General features: G+C 52.9%; 1 protein-coding gene across 6 annotated transcripts in view; it reads left to right on the top strand.

Moving 5' to 3' along the window:
- Positions 1-20,924, top strand: part of RPS6KA2 (ribosomal protein S6 kinase A2) — a 332,597-nt gene that overhangs the window by 255,298 nt on the left and 56,375 nt on the right. For all 6 annotated transcript variants that reach the window (XM_087865646.1, XM_087865644.1, XM_087865645.1 and 3 more), the window contains 5 exons: positions 8,129-8,209; positions 10,257-10,336; positions 13,427-13,533; positions 16,437-16,474; positions 18,911-19,053. In XM_087865646.1, the coding sequence (XP_087721772.1) occupies positions 8,129-8,209; positions 10,257-10,336; positions 13,427-13,533; positions 16,437-16,474; positions 18,911-19,053 (449 nt within the window). The remainder of the gene's footprint in view (positions 1-8,128; positions 8,210-10,256; positions 10,337-13,426; positions 13,534-16,436; positions 16,475-18,910; positions 19,054-20,924) is intronic.

Here is a 20,924-nt window from a genome sequence, read left to right as displayed (position 1 = left end):
CAGCCCGGCTCCGGCATCGCGTTCTCTCCTTTCACGGACCGTCCGCCACCATGTGGAAGGGCTCCCTGCATGAAAGATTTCTTTGCAGTGATGATTTCCTGATAGGACTTCACCTGTGTTTTCATGCAGAACTAATTTTTCAACCGTCTTCCCTATAAGTCAACTTTCCACGCCCAAAGGTGGGCATTCCCTGCTTTGAAGGAAATGAGTCTTACTCTATCCTATTGGTTCTAAGGGGGAGAATACATTATTCTGGCAAAACCTCTTTGTTGAGCAAGTTCCGTGACTCCTGGCAGTTATGGTTATGGCAAATGTGTTTGTTGGCAGCGGTGGGAGGGCCGCCAACCACGAGGACGAAGGACGTGGACCTGGCTGCCTTCCAAGCTCGTCGGATGGCCGGTCGGGGCTGTTTCTGCTAATCTTCCACCCGTTCTCTACGAAGGAGAGCTCTGATGACATCACTCGGACTATCAGCAGATGCACTGGGAGCGCAGAGTGTGTGGTGGCCGGGATGGACACACACGGGTTACATTCATACTGATCACAGCCGCTGCGCTCGTCCCCGTCCGACTCAGCCCTCAGAAGGTTGTTTCCCGCACTGTTACATTGACTCCTTTCCTCTTACACCGATACGCTTCATTCTGCGACACTGGCTTGCTCAGAAACAGCTTCTCGTAGCACCTTACAGATTTTATTTCCAGGCAAATTCATGAATATCAGTTGGTTCACATTTGGAGGATTGCAAATTCCTGGGGTGGGGAGGAGAGTAAACCAAGTCGCAAGCACACGTTCCAAGTGCCCTCCTGGTAGCACGATCCTCAGTGCACAAATGAGGACACTGAGGCACAGAGCAGCGAAGCCCTCACCACCATCCCACAGTTGGCAGCTGTGACATCAGAATCTGCTGCTCCTCCCGGGAGAACAGGCACGAGGGACCCAGCCCATCCCCCCACATACCCAGGCTGTCATTTCCACACAAGAAGCCACAGCACGCTGATTGTCCTTAGGGCTTTCACGATTCAGGGGTTATTTTCCCAGTACACGGTCTGGGACGAAAGTAAAATGCGATGGCCCCCCCTTATACCTTGCTGGCCTGTCTCTCAGGCCTCCCAGAGGCACCTTGTACCTTAGGTGAACACCACCCGTAGGGAAAAGGCGTGTTACCCTACTTCATGGTCCTTTATCTGTTCTACCAGAACTGTGTTTCTTGGCTTGTAGGTAGGTTAAAAAGTAGGAAATAGGGGCGCCTGGGTGGCTCAGTCGTAAGCATCTGCCTTCGGCTCAGGGTGTGGTCCCAGGGTTCTGGGATCGAGCCCCGCATCGGGCTCCCTGTTCCGCTGGGAGCCTGCTTCTCCCTCTCCCACTCCCCCTGCTTGTGTTCCCTCTCTTGCTGGCTGTCTCTCTCTGTCAAATGAATAAATAAAATCTTTTAAAAAAAAGAAAAAGTAGGAAATAAGTGACTCTCCCTCCTTGTCATCTCTAACGTCTATGCAGTGTAAATGTAGAAGAGAAATGGGCCGAAGATTCATCCACAGGAAGATTCTTCAGTCAAGAAGGGACTTAAGTAACCATGTCCCCCTCTCTTTAAATAATGTGGTATAAAGAAAAAGACAAATCCTGGGGAGTGAGGCCTCATGTGGTAACCAACATGGTTTCCATTTTTGATTTTTATTATTTATGGTTTTCTTCCTTTCTTCTTTCTCTGGACTAAAGAATGCCCCAGTTTTGGCCATTAGACTTGAGCAGCACAACTCACGGGAGGCCACTTTTTGCTTACGAGTTTGACCTTTGAAGATTAAACTGTATTGTGTGAGGACAGATTTTCATCTGCATCCGGGAGACCTCTTGGGGTAGAATTTCAGACCCAGTGAGTGTGGGCAAGGGAAGGAAGCGGTGAGCAGAGGTCACGGCGCTGAGCCGGGCCTGAGCTCACCTCCCACCTGTGCGTGGACTCCCGTCCTACTCCAGCATTTCCGACTGGCTCAGACTGGACTGGCCATTTCTCGGGGAGCCCACTGACACGTAAGAGGGAGGGGGTGTAGGTTCCAAGAAGCAGCCTCGAGGTTCAAAACCTCTCCACTCCAAGGTGCCAAGCCATTAGGCTGGCCGGCAAAAACAGGCCTTGCATTTTGGTTTCTCACTTTTTGGGACATCTCAAAGGACTATGGGTATTGAGCTATTTTTTTTACTGGAAAGGGGATGCGCCAACTTTTAACTCCTTAAACTCCAGAACAGGCCAAGTGGTTGAGTAAAAAAATTAACAGGTTGGAATGTCCTAAATTTAAATTCCTCATAAGCACAAAGGAGTAGGTACATCTAAAGTTGTCTAAAGGAGTGCGTTGCTTAGAAACAAGAAAGAGGTTTCCAGAAAGTCGCTGTATTTTGTATGGTATGTCCTGTCCACCAGGGTAATCCCACAATGTGTCTTGTCCCCTGTTTTCCTGGGAAAGAAACCACGCCCTTCACCGTAAGGTGAATTTCTGGGCATCTCCACATTCATCTTAGTGTTTGGGGCTGCCACAGGCCATGATGGCCAAAGGACACATGAGGGTCACAGCTGGCACCGGGGCAATGCCGATTGCCATACAGAGCAAAGCCAATCGTGAAAACCACATGCCCTGATCTCCACGTTGCAGGGCAGCTGCAGTTACAGGGTTGGTTTGAAATACAAAAAAAAAAAACAAAACATTTATCCCCAATACCTATGGTTTATTAATGAATCTCAAAATAGCTTAGAACATTTTTCTTTTTATATCTGTAGTAGCAAGCCCCACTCAATTCCAGATTCACCCGTCAAATTCCAGGAATAAAAATCCCGGGGAGATTCAATGTGGCCGGACTCCAGGTTCTGCCCGAGCCTAGAACGACCCAGCGAGACAGCGGCTGGCGCTTTGCTCCGGCCAGCGTGATGGTCTCTTGACTCTGCTCACGACATCTTTCCCATGTTCTGTGACTCGGACGCCACAGCAATGCAGGGAGGAAGGAAGCATTTCTCTGGGCTTTCTTTTTTATGCATCTAGGTCTTAGGAATCAAAATCCATCGGCGCCCTGAGCTGTCCCAGAGGCAGCTCGAAGACAGCACCAGACAGTGACACGTTTGCTGTCCATGCCCACATCTTTCTTCATGCCAGGACGCTCCGTGGCTGCCAGTCATGTGGCACAGCCGCCGGTCCAGGCCTTTCCCGCCATCCCTGGCTCTGAGAGCAACCAGCGGGGCAGGGAGAGGCATTGGTGAGGGTGGAGCGTGGGCCCTGCTCGGCTGGACAGAATCCGCAGACCTGGAGACGACCCGCACGTGGTCTTGTGGCCGAGGGGCACCGCTCTGTGGAACCGCTGCCCTTCCACACCTTGTTGGCTCCGTCCTGCGGGTCCCTGGACATGGCAGGGTCGGGGACGCCGTCTCAGTGCTGACAAAACCGTGCACTGTGTGAACACAGCCTGTTCCCGCCGGCTGGGGAGGACCCGTGCACACTTGCAGAGTCGCTGTCATGACGCACGTGTGTGCGGACGCGTCTCCCCAGCTGAGCTGTTAGATCTGTCTCTTCCATCACTCGGGGCTCCGGCATTGACGGAGCTCCTGACCTCTTTCTGTTTGCCCCACACAACCTTCTGCTGTTACTCTGCTGGCCTTTTACTATTACCATCTTCTGGCCGGCCGGTCTGTGGACGTTTGTCTGTCAGTCTCCACCTCTTCCCTGTGTCATTTCTCCGTTGCTTTTATGAACCCAGTTCCCGCCCAGACATCAGAAGGGCATTCCTCTTTGTTATCATCTTCATGGATTGATTTTTTTTAACACTTAACTCTTTAATAGATCTGGGATTTATTTTTGTGTAAAACGTAGGGAGGAAATTTTTTTTTCTGCTATCACTTAAAAGTTCTTTGGAAATTTAAACGTAAGGTCATTTTCTAACTTTTTCACCAGGCTTCTCAGAGCCTCTGGTCTCCATTCCCAGCACGGTATGCAGGTATGCGACGAAGCAGGTTTCCTCACGCCAAACACATCTAGGACAATGACAAGACCAGTCCTATTTAGGGGACGTTTAGATGCTCTAAACCAGCGTTAAAGAGCAGGCCCTGCGAGGAGATGCTAGGTGGGTGTGGGAACGCGGTGGCCCCTTTCCTTAGCTACTCTGCTTCCGCGGATCTTGTCAGCGGACAGCGGATGGAACAGAGACTTCTCCCAGAGCAGGACGCACCTCGGGGGACAAAAGACTACCCTCCCACAGGCCCTGTCTGCCTGGCCTGCTCCGCTGAGGTAAAGGACACCCCCGGGAGGCTGGCCGGATGCATCGAAGAGCTCCTCGCCGTGAGGAGGCAGCCCAGGCCTGGGACGGGGTGACACACGTGGGTCCCCACAGCAGGTAGCTTAGAAAGGCTTCTGTGCATTAGGAGGGACAGTCACGGGGCCCCATGGTCACTCACAGGTTGTACCTGCAGCCGATGGCTCTGCCGTCCCCCCAGTGTCCCTCCTGCTTCCCCGGCCCCCGTCCCGGCTCCCACATGCACAGAGAGGCCTCCGGGGGTGCCCCTCACTGCCGTCTCCGCACCACGGCTCCCAGACTCTTACTCGCTGGGGGCAGAGTCAGCAGCTTTGTGTCCTTGTGCCGCACAGAGAAGACCGACACCCGGTGGACAGGGCGTGGGCAGGAGGAGAAGGAAACTCAAGGTGAGGCCGGGAGAGTGGTGCCTTCACCGTCCAGTGTCCTGTCTCTGAGGAGCAGGGGGACTGACCCTGTCCCCACAAGGCGCCCGTGCTCTGCCTGCGGCACCTGCACCTCTGCTATCCGTGGCCCGTTGTCCGTTTATGTGGAAGAGAGAGGCCACTGAGCAGAGCCTAGCTCACCAGACGGAGGCGCACAAGTGATAAACGGGGAGGCAAGACAATGACGTCTGCCCCACAACCTCCTGAAGGGCTTGCCCTCAGGGACCACGACCACAGAGGGAAGCAGGATCTGAACTCGGGGCTCGCAGCTCAGTGATACAAGGCCTCATTAACTAAAACGCCAAGTGACCATCTTTGCTCCGAGCGCCATGCTCCACTCCGTTCCTGGGGCCACAGTCCGCACTCACGGCTCTTGCTCACGGCTCTTGCTCACGGCTCATTTCCAGCCGAGGCCACTGTGTCTCCGTCATCTCCTGAGGGTCTGTGTCCTCAAGGCTGGAGTCTGTTCCCAGCAGGGACGGTGCACCGCGCCCCGGCGGGATGCACCCAGGAAAGGCTGCCGTGCCAACCGGCCTGGCCTGGGGCACCGCTTCTCTCCACAGCGAGCCTCGTCTGCTCTCCCGTGAATGCGGGGTTGGGTGTGCTCCCTGAGGCCCTGTGAGCAATGAAGTCCAACTCCGCTGGTCCAGCCAGAAGAGGACCCACTGTGTGCCACCTGGGGCATGGACGGTGACGAGCCAGACCCCCACACCCCCCTGCCTGGTGCTTTGGTGCTGGGAGTTGGGGGCTGCAGGGACACAGAGAAGGCCGGGCTGTGCGGGTGCCATGGGAGGCCTGCAGCTCTGCCCACAGCCCTCTCTGCTGACGCGAGGCCCTTCTGGATGCTAAGGGACACCAAGGCCACTGTAGTCACCAGGGTCTGGCGTTGGTACGGGACTAGACCAGCGGTGGACGGAAGAGGAAGATCAGAGAAAGCCCCAGGGCCTTCCCTAGTCAGCCCACCCCACAGATGAGCATAAGCACGGGGTGAGCTGTAAGGGATTCACGCGCTGCCTCCTCGTCCTCATGACAAGCCCGTGAGGCAGGTTCCGTTACCATCCACGGTTTACGTGCAAGGAGGGTGAGCAGAGAGCAGACCGCCGGCCAAGCGACAGGGTGTGTGCTCCAGGCCGCTGCTCACCGGCGGGCCACCCTGTCCCAGCAGGCAGGCAAGGCGCGCACGGCCACGGCCCCGAAGCAGAAGGGGGCTCCAGAGAGCGTGGATACTTGAAGCAAAAGCGAAGCTGTGGTTAACAAAGCAGAAGGTCGGAGATGTCCTGTGACCAGCAGTGAGGAAGGACTTCTTTCTGCTCTAATTGTGGTAAAATGCATGTAACATAGCATGGATCGTTTTCCCCATTTACAAGTGGCGTTACCTCCATTCCCAGGACTGCATAGCCATCACCACATTCTAGACCTAAACTTTGCTGGCACCGCGAACAGAAGGTCTGTCTGCTGCCCCTCCGCCAGCCCCCGGCTCCTTCCCATCCCCACGAGTCACCGGGAGTTTGATGGCTGGAGGGACCTCGCATAAACAGAGCCGCACAGTATTTGTGCTTTTGTGTCTGGCCTGGTTCACTCCGTGTCGTGCGTTCAGGGCTCCTCCAGGCCGTGGCGTGCGTCCAAGTTCTGTTACTTTACAAGGAGCAGTACTAGGCTGCTGTCCGCTTAGAGCACGTTTTGCTTATCTGCTCAGCGTTGACAGATGCTCCGCTGGTTTCCACCTTTGGGCTGTTGTGAGTAGTGCTGCTGTGAACGTGGGGGTGCAGCTACCTGGGTGAGTTCCCGTCTTCTGTTCTTTGGGATGTAAACCTAGGAGTGGAATTGTGGGGTCAGATAGCAGTTCTGTGGTTAACCGTTTGAGGAGCAGACTCATGTTTTCCACGGAGACCAGCTTCTGCACAAGGGTTCCGACTTCTGGCTCTGTCCTCTCCAACACTTGTCTTTTTCCCTTTTTTTTTTTTTTATTACAGTCATTCTTTGGGAAGCATTTCTTAAATAAAACTTTAAAATTTTGCTTCACAAAGCCAAAATATGGATGGATTAAATGCCTGGTCCGGTCACACAATACTTACACTGGTCACTTGCAGGAATATTGGAGATTTTCTCCCTCTGCTCATGTGCGGCGGTACGAGGTCGCTGCCCTTGGCATATCAATTTGCTTATGGGAATCTTGGGGTTATTCTTATTCTCAAGTGGTGATCCTATTTGGCGTGTTTATTTTTGCCTCAAAAGTAATTCCATCTGTATTCCCAGATAGCTACAGTTTGGACAATGTCAGCACCAAAAAGAATAATGATGTAATTGGTTAAAACACGCTAATTTTTTTTAAAAATCCCTCGTGCCTACTTACCCTCAGGGACAGAGGCAATTTTCCTCTTGATTTCCGGTTCTGTCAGAAATGAGTAGATGGCCATTTTATAGCCCTAAATGACTCAGGCAAGGATCGTTCGCGTGCACGTGCTAACACTCTTGGATGAAGTGGTGTTGGGGCCCGTAGCTCACTCCATACCCAATACCATCCTGCAGGTTACTTATCACTTACCAAGGGACCTGCGGTCTTTACAGTAAGAGACCGATGACTTGTCACTTTAATCCTATCATCAAATTTAGCATCACCTAGAGAGGGTCCCGTGGCATGCACAGCTCGTCCGCTGCAATCAGAGGCACACAGCATCGTCTTTCAGAGACTTTTGCTGAAAATGTTTAGCCTCAATCTTATAAAGCCTCCAGACCTAACCTCAGTTTGCAAGAAATAAAGGAGAGCCACCAGTTAAGCAACAATCAGACAAACCCAGAATATGGAACAATATACAGGAAACTGGCCTGGCCTTACCAAAAAGTCCACAAAGCATGAAAAAAACAAAACAAAACTGTGGGACCATTCTATTCTAGAATAAAGAAATGTAACAATCAAATGTAACGTGTGAATCTTGACTGGCTCCCACATTGGGAAAACTAACAGCTGTAAATGACATGGTGGGGTGGGGATGTTGATCATGGATTGGGTATTAGATGACACTGTGGAATGATTGTTAATTTTCTTAGAGATGACAGTCGTGTCAGGGGTTCTGTAAGACTGTCCTTACTCCTAGGAAATGCTGCTCGCAAACACAGCTAGGAGGCAAGTGTCTTGGTGTCCATGATTGAGTGTCAGAGTTTTGGCTACGATGTGTGTATGTGATGAGACAGACGGAAACAGAGAAAAGACCCAGAAGGAAAGCAAATGTGTCAGAAAGTCAGCTTTTGACTCTAGGTGGTTGGTTTAAGGGTGATCGTTATCCTACTGTTTCAACTTTTGTGTCTGCTTGAAAATTGTTATAATAAAACGTTGACGGAGGTTATTTGTAGCTAATGTTTTATGTTCCATGTTCTCTAAAACTCCATTCCTGCCTCCTGAAAGCCTTTGTTTTTCTGTTTTGCAGTTCGGGACCGAGTCAGATCGAAGATGGAGAGAGACATTTTGGCAGAAGTGAATCACCCTTTCATTGTAAAGCTTCATTATGGTAAATAGAGTAAAACATAATCTACTTTTCATAGGACCGAGGCAAACTTCCCCAAATCTAAGGAAAATAAAACAGCACTAGGTCAGGAGAAGAGCCCTCCGGTCACAGGGCCCGGCCTGCAGGGTGTGGGGCTGCCTTCCCTCTGCAGCCCCATAATCTCTTCTGCCTTTTCCCGCTCTGAGGGAGCAAGATGCCCTGTTTTAACCAGAGACTAAAGTGAGGGAGCTATACTTTGTTACCAACTAAATTATCATCACTGATAAAGTAGTAAAAAAATAAATGAAAGGTCTCTTGGCTTAGATTGGGGTGAATCTGTGACATATTTTTGTGTTTTTTTAGAAGAAAATGCTTTATGACCCAATAATTTCTTTAACCAGAATGGCATCACCTTCTATATTTTAAGTGAATACTGTGTTTCAAGCTAAAATGCTTAAAGTGGCTCATTGAACCCTTGAAACTTTCTTTCAAGGGAGGTTACTGTTTCTGTTTCCTGGAAGAGAAATGAGACACAATCAAAGAATTGTGATTCTTAAGGCCTGCAGCACCCCACAAACTCCTCTGAGTTTGCTTTCTGTCACTTCCCTCCTCAGGGAAGAGTAAGTGATATCATCAAATTAAAAATAATGAGTGAGGGGCACCAGACAACATGAACGCTTACCACCCTACTGAATAATTAATATGAGGGAAATACAGGGGGAAAAAAAACCCTACCTTGTTAGTTTCAAAGGCATCAGGTGTGGGGGGCTGTCCACGACATTTTCACGAATCGGGAGGAAGCAGAGGTGTAAGCCCTGCCCAAAGGTAGGAGGGCAGCGGCTTCTCACTCTTTGCTGGTTAACTTCTTATAATACTAAGAAAACACTGCAGCCTCGTGTAGGAGGTGTGCGGCTTATCCTTTCAAAGCTCTTAAGAGTGACGGTGGGTGTGAATTTGCTGGAAGGCTTGGTGGCTGCAGGCAGGTGCCCGAGCTCTGTCTTGCAGCGGGCGGTGCAGGGAGGCTCACACTCCCCCTCTCACAGCTGCCTGTCAGATCCAGTCCCATCTGTCACTTCGGCTGGTTTCCAGGGGGGTTCTCTGAAGAAGAACCAGGCATCTTTCAAGGATTTCTAAATGTGTCTTCCATGTCAGCTCTGTGGTTGATCAAAAGATACTTGTTCTCCCTCTGCCCATCAAGGCCTAGGAGAGAGGATTGAACCCATACTCACTTTATACAATTCTGACTAGGGTTTTTTTAGTTAGAGGCTATCTGTTTCTAAAACCCTAACATGTATCATGTTTCTAGTGTTTTCTTTTAGAAAATAAAAAGTTTTCAAGTAAGCAGGGATGTCAGGACCCCCTGCAGCCACACTTTCTAGGCATGTAAGATAGATGCCGAGTGAAACGAACTGAGAATCGATAGTCAACAGTGATTGGTTTCTCTTGACCCTCACGTGCATGTTCAGCCCCGTTTGGAGTGAGGGGCGCCTGGTGAAATGGTGGGCAAGACTGGAAGTATAAACAGTGGGCCCGTAGTCATGGCTCAAACCTGGAACATGGGCCCCATCTGCCATTATGTACGATGCATGAGGCCAACCGGTCACCAACGGCTCCGTGAAAGAAGGGAACAAATGATGGATTTCCTTGACTGGAGTTGTATAGAATGCAGCTCCACGGAGGAAAGGAGGCTTGCCCGCACGGGTCAGAGCCATCATCCAGCCCCTCACCAAACACAGCAAAGCCGATGGTGCCCAGAGCCCAGCATGGGCGGTGGTGAGAGTGAGAGCAGGTTGGAACCTGCAGGTACATGCCTCCCTGTATCTTCTGTCCCCTTTGTGATTAAAAAAGGAAAGGGGGAGCGAACCAGAGGAGAAGAAAGAAGAGAGGTGACCCTCTAGACCCGTAATAAAAGTGGGGGACACAGACAGACTCATTCCCGCCAGCCCTTCCTTGGAGTTTTGCCCCAAAAAGGGCCCCCTGCCTGGCTCCAGTGCTGTTTCTGGAACGTCCGGCGCTGCAGCCTGCACATGTTCTGGGACCGCTGGGATACCAACTCTCCCTCCTTCCACAGCCTTTCAGACGGAAGGAAAGCTCTACCTGATCCTGGACTTCCTGCGGGGAGGGGACCTCTTCAGCCGGCTCTCCAAAGAGGTACGCGGGGCAGAGAGGGATGGTGAGCACTCGAGGGAGGTCTGTGTGTGCCGTGCTTTGGGGCGTGTGTGAGAGTGTGTGTGCGCAAATGGTGTGCATACTGTCAGTATGTGTGAGAGCGTGTGTGAGTGTGTGCTGAGTGTGTGTGAGAATGTGTGTGGTATGCATGCTGTGTGTGTGAGAGTGTGTGTGCAAATGGTGTGCATACTGTCAGTATGTGTGAGAGCATGTGCGAGTGTGTGCTGAGTGTGTGTGTGTGAGAATGTGTGTGTGGTGTGCATGCTGTGTGTGTGAGAGAGTGTAGGAGAGAGTGTGTGTCTGTCAGTGTGCATGCTGTGTGTTGTGTGCGTGCTGTGTGTCGTGTGTGTGCCGTGGAGGTTACATGGCGTGTGTGGGATGTGTGTGCGTGTGAACATGTGTGTGTGTGCATGAACGTGTGCATCTGTTTTAAAGAAGTTGCACAAGTCATACAGGGAAGCCATCTGTTGTCCTTGAAAGGTTGTAAGCAGACAGGTGCTCCCGGGCGCCGTGAACGCGCCGACCCTGTTGCATTCTGCGCGCTGCCCCGGGCGGGAACAGACGAAAGCAGAGGGGGTCACAGAAGCAGCTGGGGAAGACTGTTTCCCAGGGTCTCCCTTTCCGTCGTGGGAAGGTGCGGTGAGCACGCTGCCCACATGTCCCGGGCGGTGCTTCCAGAGCATCAGTCGGGTCTTCCCATGGGAGGGGAGGTCTCCATGACCGCTTCCAGCCCGGGGCTTGTCCTTGACCCCACAGTCCTGACATAGGAATTTTCCAGAATGTTACCCAGGGCAACACAAAAGCTCTCTGGCTCCTAATTGATGTGAAGAGCTCTCTGCTTCATGGCGTGGAAAAAACCAGCCTTCTGCCTGAGGCGACAGCAGCACTGGGCTTAAATCCCAGTGGCCCTGAGCGGTTCCATCACATGGTGATGCAGGCAGCGGCGCGTCGGACGGCCCCTCGCCCAGGTCTCCAGTCCCTCCGGTGCCATCTTACCCCGCGCAGCTGGGTTTGTTTGACTGTGACGGTGCATTCACACTGCCTCTCCCCTTCTCTCTCGTTCCCACTTTTTGGCCAGGAGCTCCTTCTATCCTGTGTGGACCTCCAGAGTGAGCCATAGATCAAAGTAGAGCAGGAGGGGGTCCCAGGGCCCCCGGGCTGCTCTCTCCCCCCGGTATTTAAGGGCCCCTCAGACAATGCCCAGTTGATCTTTTGGGCTCTTTGCGATAGAGGCCAAAAGCCCAGGGCTGGAGGAATCAGATCCTACTTTCTGGGGCAGGTGTCTGGTCCCTGCTTGTGCTCATGTGTTCCCAGGACTGTTGGCACCTGCAGTCTCTCACCTGATAAGTACTGATTTCCCTTCCCCTCTCAGGCCATGTGGGGTTTGGTTTTGTCCAGCATGTGGCACGACACACCTTGTCATGGGCCTTCTTGACCGAAAGGCAACAGTCATTACCAAAAAGCCTTGTGTGACCTCCTAAGGGGACATGTGTCTCCTTTATTTCAGACTAAAGGTAAAGTTGTCAAGTGTGGGGACACCAGATTCTCAGAAACAACATGGGAAAGTATCCTCTCCCCTGTCCTCTCCTTCAGCAAGGCCATTGGACCCCATCCTGCTGTGTGTGGGTCACCGTACCAGCTCCTTCAAGGATGCACATCATGGGGTGTCTCATTTCTGCGCAGACGCTATTTGTCGCTTGTACTTGGGGAGATGTGCCCTAAGAACTGGACAAGTAGGGAAGTAGGGTTGCACTCTGAGCACGGACCCGCAGACACATCATGGGGTGTCTCATTTCTGCGCAGACGCTATTTGTCGCTTGTACTTGGGGAGATGTGCCCTAAGAACTGGACAAGTAGGGAAGTAGGGTTGCACTCTGAGCACGGACCCGCAGACAAACCGTGGTGGTTACAGAGAGAGAACAGTCAGATTCAGGAGAATATGATAGCAGAGTCTGACTCAAAGTAAGCCCGCGGACTATGTTAACCGATTTAGAAAAGAAACGCCCAGCCAAGAAAAGGCGCCCATGGGCACAGGAGATAGAACAGGACGTTCCAAAGACCAGAAGGGCAAAAAGGGTTGGCAGCCCCCAGCAGTGACCTCCCAGGACCGTGGGGCGTGAGCCCCGGCCCCTATGGGAAGCGTCCCTTCTGTGGAATGGACATGTTCCTCCTGTGGCAGCCTGATGTCCTCACCATCCAGGTCCCCAGACGGCCCTTACTCTAACTCTATGAGTCCCAGGAAGTCTGCTGCTTCTGATCGATTCTTCCTACGTCTGCATTCAGAGAGAGAATTCAGGAATCACATGCACTTCCAGTCGCGGGGACACTGATTTCTCATGGTGAACGTAAAAACCGGTTTGTGATAACCTTCTGGCTTTCTAGTAAGGTGACTAAATATTACACACCGATTCTAACAAGCCCCGGAGGTACAGAAACATCCCCCAGACGGTGGCTTTGAAGGGCGCTGGGCACCTGGCCTGGCGTATACGTCAGCTCGCCTGAACCAGGATGCCCGACTCATGGGCCCTGACGCCCACGGGTCCCTCTCAGCCGGCCTCCCCTGCCCGGGTGCCCGCTGACTCTGTACGCCACGTTTATGTTCTCTTTGGTAGAACTCAGCCCACTTTGGGTAGATGGAAGGGAGTGGGATGAGATCTGGGGTACGTTCTCAGTAGCCCCTCATCAGGCCTTCGCGGTGTCCCTTCACATCCGAACTGCTCATATTAAAATATCAACCCAGAAATACGCCCCAGAACTCCGTGATTCCCGGGGGCGAGGAGGAAGGGGAGGAAGAGGAGGAGGAAACTAAGTGCCCCGTTTACAGGCTCATTAGGCCATCTTTATAGGTAACGGCTCTTCTGCCTTCATGGATCTCCAGACGAGAAAGGGAGCTCATGTTCGCATTGTAAGAGTGAGCGGAGCACCGTGGGGGGGGGGGGGGGGCGTGATCTTCCGCAGAGCAGAATTGACTCGAGAGCACTTTGCGGGGCTGACTCCTGACGTTCTCTGGCAGAGTGCTTCGAAACAGACCAGCCACCGAATGAGCCCAACAGTCTTGTTCTCTCATGGTAGGTGATGTTCACGGAGGAGGATGTCAAGTTCTACCTGGCTGAGCTGGCCTTGGCTCTAGACCACCTCCACGGCCTGGGGATCATCTATAGAGACCTGAAGCCTGAGAAGTAAGTGAGGACGTGGTAGGACGCCGCCTCTACATCCCCCTTCCTGCTGCCCCTGTCAGGAGCCACTGCTCTCTGTCTGATTCCCACACGGGGGCACAGCAGGGAGTAGGCCGGGGCCATCCTCCTGAGGGCACCCCCCACACGGGTTCCACCTTCCCGCCCCTGACACGGTGCCCAAACAGGTGTGGCTGATGCAGGCCATTCCCAGCAGCGCCTCTCACCCGATCCTCGTAACAACGCTCTGGGGGAGGCCAGGCTGGCGCCCCTGTCCCTGCTGTTCCGGTAAGGCTGGGCACGTAGGGGGCATCCCCCCTCCTCCCTGCCGTGAGGCTGCCCCCTCGCCTGCTGTGGGGAACTACTCAGACGTGGCCACCTTGACGCTAGCTTGTCTCTCCCACTCCGGTCCTTTCTCTGCCGTCACCTGCAGAGCCCGGAAGCCCTCTCCGCGACTCCAACAGGCCATTTCCAGGTGGCACGTCAGAGGAGCTTTTCGGAGAGTTTTTCTGAAAGACAGTAGCACCAGTTTGCCCAGATCTTCCAGTAAGATTTTGCATGTCTTCGGCAATGATGATCTGTCACATTTTAGGGTATTTAAGCAATCTATTCTCAATTGAAAGATTAAAGTCCCTCCAAAATCACAGTTTCCATTTCAGGTTTTTTCTTACGTTCCGTGTAGCGCGGACGCATAGCAGTGGCCCACGTGAAGAAGGAGCGAGCTGGTGGACGCTATTTTAGGTTCAGTGGGGCTGCCCGACCGTAGTCCCGAAGGCAAAGTCACTGATTTTCTCACTCACTCTTCACTGCCCCGTGAGACCATTCTATTCCACCCGCCGAGGCCGAGGTCCACCGCTGCCCGTGGACAAGGTGGAGGCTGGCGGGACGACCAGCGTTGGGCACAGAGCAGCCCGTACCCGTGGGCTGACTCCTCACCGAGGGCTCGGGCAGCGGGGTTTCAGCTCGTGCTCCGCAGCCTTTCCTCTTTCATCGACGCCGAGCTGAGGAAAGACAGCTCTTCTCTGCCGCCATTTTTATTGGCCGTGGCGGTCATTTATGGGAGACATCCGGGCAACGTTGAGTCCATAGAGGATGTAAAGTAGGTGTGTCCCCCACCAGCAGACGCTCGCGTCATGCACGGCTCTGACGTAACAGCCTGCGGTAGTTCACGCCAGCCGAACATCACTGGCTGCACAGGTCCGTAAATGTCTAGATAATCACAGAAGGCGCTATCGTCAGCGTCCCCACGGAGAGAATAGACCCTATTAACGACGGCTGCCGCCCTCGGCGCGCGGTCGCGTGAGGCCGATCGCAAAGCCGTGAGCCTCGGGCCCCCGTGGGGTGTGCACCCTGCTTCTCTCTCTCTTTAAAGGTCAAAGGGATCTTTACAGTTAAAAATAGTAATATTTAATAGCAGAGTTGAAGAAAGAAGATTTTGTTGTCAAATTGAATTAGTAGGGGATTTATCTTGAAAGCTGCTCATTTCTGGGCGAAGATTAAGTATAACTGAAAAGCAAAAATGAAAACATTCACCTCTTTCATGATAAGTTGTCATCTTAATGGCGCTGTAACATTTTCCTTCATGTTTCAATAAAATAGTGGGTCTTTTTTAAACCCCATGGCAGATTTTTTAAATTGTGGTAGGAAAAACAATAGAAAATTCGCCTCTGAACCCTTTTTAAGTGTGTGGCTTGGTGGTGTACGCACACTCACATCGCTGGATTCACCAGCTCCGTCCGTCTTCTGAACTCTGATCTTGCAGAACTGAAACTCTGTCCCCGTGAGACACTCCCTGCCTCCTCCAGCTCCCCTGCCCAGCCCCTGGCATGCTCTGCTTTCTGCCTGTCTGGATCTGACTGCTCTAGGACCCCTGTAGAAGTGGAATGAACATTTCCTCTGTTGAGCCTGGCTCACTGCACTCAGCACCTTGTCCTCAGATCCATCCATGGGCTCACGTGGGTCAGGACGTCACTACTCTCCCTGACCGTGTAAGGCAGCCCATATGAATCCTCAAGGCCTTGCTTTGATTTCTCTCCATTCCACTTCCTGGTCTCTTTAAGGCTGGGCTGGTACCCCCAGGAGCTGACGGGCTGGGCTGCTGCCCCCAGGAGCTGGTGGGACAGGATTTAATTACAGCAAAAAAGAAAGAAATGGAAGACTGGGAGCCCTGGGGACCCTGGGGGCTAACAGCCTGGCAGAAGAGCTTCCTCACGTGCTGGACTGCCTCTGCTCTTACGGACTCTCCCTCTGCCCTGCAATGAGGGGCACGCTCCCACAGTAGAGCTAGGACAAGCAAGGCCGACACTCCCTCTAGGCTGACGCTCTGGGTGTCAGACACCGGTGGGACAAAGGCTTGCACCCAGTGGGATAGCCCTATGACACGGTGAAGCCTGCCGAGCCCAAGCGTCCTTGATGCCAAGGCCTAAGGTATCAAAGGCTTCCCCAGCAGAGCTTGGATTGGTCCAGAGGCAAGGTGAGGCTCATAGAGAGGTGATGGGAAGAAATAGCGGGCCTCTGGCTGTTGAGGGCCTGCCTGCATAGGGAAAAATTCAAGAGGCTCCAGATGTCCACAGGCCAAGGCAATCCTGGGCCCTCTCAATCACGTTCTTCATGCAGGATGGTCTGAAGGGTTCCTGAACCTTCCTGTGGGCTAAAGAAGGTCTCAAACCTGCAGGTCCCAGCTTTTGCCTGGTTAACCCCAAACACCGTGGATCTGAATCCACCCGCGACCCAGCAGAAGCTGCTGACTGGGGAAGCAGTAAATCCTGAAGCCCACATCTGCATAGAGCAGGTGACCCCCGCATGGGGACTGCTACCCAGGCTGCCCTGCTGTGCCCCCGAGGTCTGCACCCCATCCCACAGCTGGCCAGGCCTCTTGTAAAGCATCTGTTTTCTTCCCTCTCTTTCAGCATCCTGCTGGACGAAGAGGGACACATTAAGATCACAGGTTTGTAAAGGACAACAGTCTCCCGGTGACTTCCCCTCAGCCCTGGTAAACATGGGAAGCGGCCCTGAGCCAAAGCTCTCATGGCGCCAGCATTTGCTGACGAATGCCTCCGATTTGGCTGAAGTTTTCATAGAGCTTAGTTATGTTATGTTGGTGTGTGTCCTCACAGCCTCTAGAAATGCTCGAACTTTCCAGTCCCCTTCCTTTCCTCTCTCCTGACCAAAGAACCGCCCAGCCCCTTCCCTGCAAACTCTCATCCCTGGCAGTTTTGTTCAAGAACAATGATGCACAGTACTGATCTTGAGGCAAGTACCGGTGCTGTCCCGGTAGCGCGTGCCGATACCGTGGTCCCTTCCTGCCCTCACGTACCACGTGTGAATCCACATGGGAGCCTGCCTTCCTACTGAAACCTCACGCCCCTCCCGTTGCCACCAGATTAGATCAACCTGAAAACACACGCCCCAGCTCCATGACACCCATTGTGTTCATTTCCTCTTGCTGCTGTCACAGTCACCACACACTGGGTGGCTTACAATAACACACCTTCTCATCTTCCCGTCTGGAGGCTCCAGAGAACCCATTTTGCTGCCTTCTCCAGCTTCTAGGAGCTGCTGACATCCCTCAGCGTGTGGCCCCCTCCTCGCTCTGCACAGCCAGCAGCACGGCATCCCCTAACCTCTGTGACTCTGCCCCCAAGTCCGCATTAGGGTCCTGTGTCACTGGGCCCACCTGGATAACCCAGGACAGCCACCCCATCTCAGGATCCTTGGCTCATCACTCCTGCAGGACCCCTTTGACCTGGGAGGTGACCTGCTCATGGGTTCTGGGGCTTCGGTGTGGGCACCTCTGGGGGCCATTCCCCCACCAGCTGCCCTGCTGACCTGTTCTGCCTCATGTCCGTACACGGCCATTCCTGCGTGTGCACCCGTTTGCGGTTCCTGAACTAACACTGTCCTCTCCTCCCCTGGAGGCTTGTCCCTGCTCGGGGGCCTGGTCAACCCCTGTTCTTTCCTTAAGGCTTCCCTCAGCACCCCTTCTTCTGGAGACCTCCTCTTCCCTTCTCTGTGGCCCCCATGTGGTCGCGCTGCCCCTCACTTGCTGGCCTGCATCCCTCCACGCCCCGTCTTCTCAAGGGTGGGTTGACCCCGTGTTCGTGGACCCCCAGGACTTGGCGGAGTGCACATAGTAACTGGCGATAAATGTCGGTTAAATAGTTTTACATGCTTGTTAATGTTCAAAGTTTGATTTTTAAAAGCTCTCATGAACTTGTATAGCAGACCCTGATGATCCCTCCCAGTGAAGCTTCAGACCGCCACTCCCAAACAGGCTCTCTGGGCTCCTGTGAGGTCACGCCATCAGCCACGTGGCACGTGGTGGAGATGGAAGATTCTCTTAATACTTCAGAAGTATTCTCTGCCAAATGGGGAACTGAACCTATCTTATAAAAGTCACACTTGTGCCAGGGAGCTGGGATGCCTGTGAAGCTACCACGTCCAGTTTATCTGTAACATGACAGAGTCTGGCCTTTCTCTGATTTAATAATCATGGATTCTATTATTATTATTATTATTATTATTATTATTATTATTATTATTATTACTCATGACCCCAAGTTCATAACATGTGATAATTTGCCATTTTGGTGAAGCACAGATGACGAACAGCCCCCTCCCAGACTCTGATGTGCAAAGCCAGACACTTACACCGCGCGTGAGCAAACCCACGCGTGGATGTTTGATGTTCTCACTCAGCGTGTGGCCTCACGCCCTGCTCACGAGGCCCTGGCAAGAACCGATGGCTATTACCCTTCTTCCCGATATGCTGAAACCGAGGGGCACCCCCTCTTGGAAGTAGCGTGTTCCCTGTGTCCTTCACCCACTAAGTGCTCGAACACACAAGCTTTGGAAGAAGGTGGGACATACCGAGGACTTCTCGGAGGAGGCAGAGGGAAGCGCTCAGGCAAACGCTCCACGATCCTTACCAGACTCGCCTGTCTTCCCTTCGTGCCTCCCCACCAGGAGCTTTATGCGTGGAACCCCCTTCCAGCCCTTTCCTTCAGAGCTACGCCTTCCCTCCCCTCTCACCCCAGCAGCTCCAGCTGCCCGTCCATCCCGGCCGCTGACCTGCAGCATCAGAGTGGCCCGGGCTACTGGCTGTCCCTTAAACCACAGGGCTCCTGGGACTTCTTGTCAGTCTCGACGAAATACAGCTTCCTGATACTCTTACCAGGCACTCGGGCTTTGCAGATTCCAGAAAGACCTTGAGTTGGGGAACGTACCACGGGGGGCATGGGGATGCTTGTATCCGAGGAGCGTGCCGTGGCCGGGACAGAGCAGATAGAGGTCACATAATGACGTGGAAGCTTGCAGGTTGGGAGTCAGCATGGACACAGTCCTGGTGCCTCTCCGACTGAGGCAGTGCCTATTTCACTTTCAGATTTCGGGCTGAGTAAGGAGGCCATTGACCACGACAAGAGAGCTTACTCGTTCTGCGGGACGATCGAGTACATGGCGCCCGAGGTGGTGAACCGGCGGGGACACACGCAGAGTGCTGACTGGTGGTCCTTCGGTGTGCTCATGGTAAGGGTCCTCCCCGCTCTACCGCAGCGTCCCTGTCGCCGATCCCCAGTGCACAGTCCCATCCCCAGGTTGGCTCAGAGGTCCAGGAATGACCAGGGAAAACAGTGCTTGAAATGTGTACAGGCAGTGTGTCCCCATGTGACCACGGACAAGGAGGCCGCCAAATTCCTGACCCTACCATTTCCTACAGCCCTTCCTCTGCCCATCCCAAATTCCCACCCCCAGGAAACAGAACTGGGATTCAGATAAGGACACGAATGTATTAAGAGACAAACCTTCTTTATACTTAATATCTTTACAGCCTAAGCATGAAGATTTAAAGGGATACAGTGATTTTCATAATAAAGACATTTTTCTTATGTCAAACACAGAATCCTTCTACTTAGTTACAAAAATTAACATGAGCCAAAATACACATGGAGTGAGACATTTTTACATCTACATCGAGAAACTGGAATGTTCTTTAGCTCGTGCGTGCGTGTTCGCAGAGCCCAGACCCGACACTGCCTAGCCCAGGGGTTCTGTAGCTGCACTAGCAGCGGTGTTGGCTCCCTTTTCCTGTCCCCAGATGGTCCTTCCTCTCCCTTCCACCTACCCTGTCCCTCCATCCATCCTCCCAGCCAGCACTGTGCCCGTGGCCATCCATGCTCCCTGTGCCCTCAGCCCAGACCAGACTTCTGACGCTGTGGAGGGTCGCTCGGCTGGTGTGAGGCCCAGCCTCCATGTGTCCCAAGCCACCTGCCTTGCCACCACACCACTTGCCTCACTTCCTGGCTGCAGAACTGCTGGGCTGTGTCTGGAGGCGGGGGTTCAGAGGTGTCACCTGGGGAAACTTAGCTTGGCTCTGTCTTATGTCGTCTTGGCACTTTGACAAGTTGCTGTTATAAATCTGTCATCTTATGTTGTGAATACCCACCTTGGAGTGTTTCCCTAGCATGGGGGCATTTCCTCAGCAACCCCATGACTTTCCGTGTGGACTCCCATCACAGACAGCAGTGCCCATGCTCAGTGAGCTCTGTGCCCCAGGGGTGTGAGATGGCTGTGGACTCCCCAGCCTAACCTCCACCTGGGGTCCCCTGCCCTTCCTTGTCCCAAGGCTATAGGAATGCTCTGGAGTTTGGGGAATATCACACAGAGGTTGGTTCTTGGCTTTTCTAAAGGAGACCTGGTTCCAGGTACTGTCTGGCAGCGTTGACCACCAGGGACTCTGGGCTCTGGACACTGGGCATTTCTTACTGGACTGGTGGTATCATTTTAGTCGAAAGGACTCTGCACGCAGCGTCTCACAGCAGCTGGGGGAGCGCATGGTGCTGGTTCTAGCACCGTTGTTTTACTCAGCAGCAGGAAGCCGGAGGGGCTGTCAATGACAACAGAATAAGTCTCATGGCACTCAGACTTTATAAACTTTACAAGGCCTTATAAGGCACCTGCGCATTTCATCTGAACCAAAACATCTTTACGTTGCGAGGGAAAGACGCCATTCTTTCTGGTTATAGAAGTGGAAATAAGGGTCTTCGGCGGTTGGTTTAAGATCATATCGGTGTTCTAAAACCACATTCTTATTTCGTCCTGCCGCCAAACCCTTCGGCCCCAAGGGGTAACCAGCTTGCAGCCAGATGTCAGGATTCCTGCGTTCAGCACTTCCTTGGGCAATTCCAGAAATGACTTCCAAATTGCCATTTGCAATAGAAGGATGGGTTTAATGTGGCATTTAGTGTAGTGTCTGAGCTTGGCTTTGGGACGAGATCAGTTGAGGGCATGTTGTGTTTACATGGTGCCCTCCACCAGCTTTGTTAAAGAGAAGTCAGAGCCATGGAGGGAGCAGCCCAAGGAACGGTCTGCACCCTGGAGGGCTCACTGCCCATCGCTTG

The sequence above is a fragment of the Ursus americanus genome, chromosome 11 (assembly GCF_024610735.1).
Source record: "Ursus americanus isolate L20-20 chromosome 11, mUrsAme1.1.p, whole genome shotgun sequence".
Taxonomy (NCBI): domain Eukaryota; kingdom Metazoa; phylum Chordata; class Mammalia; order Carnivora; family Ursidae; genus Ursus; species Ursus americanus.
The sequence above is the reverse complement of the archived record's forward strand: the minus strand, read 5'-3'. Positions and strand labels throughout refer to the sequence as shown.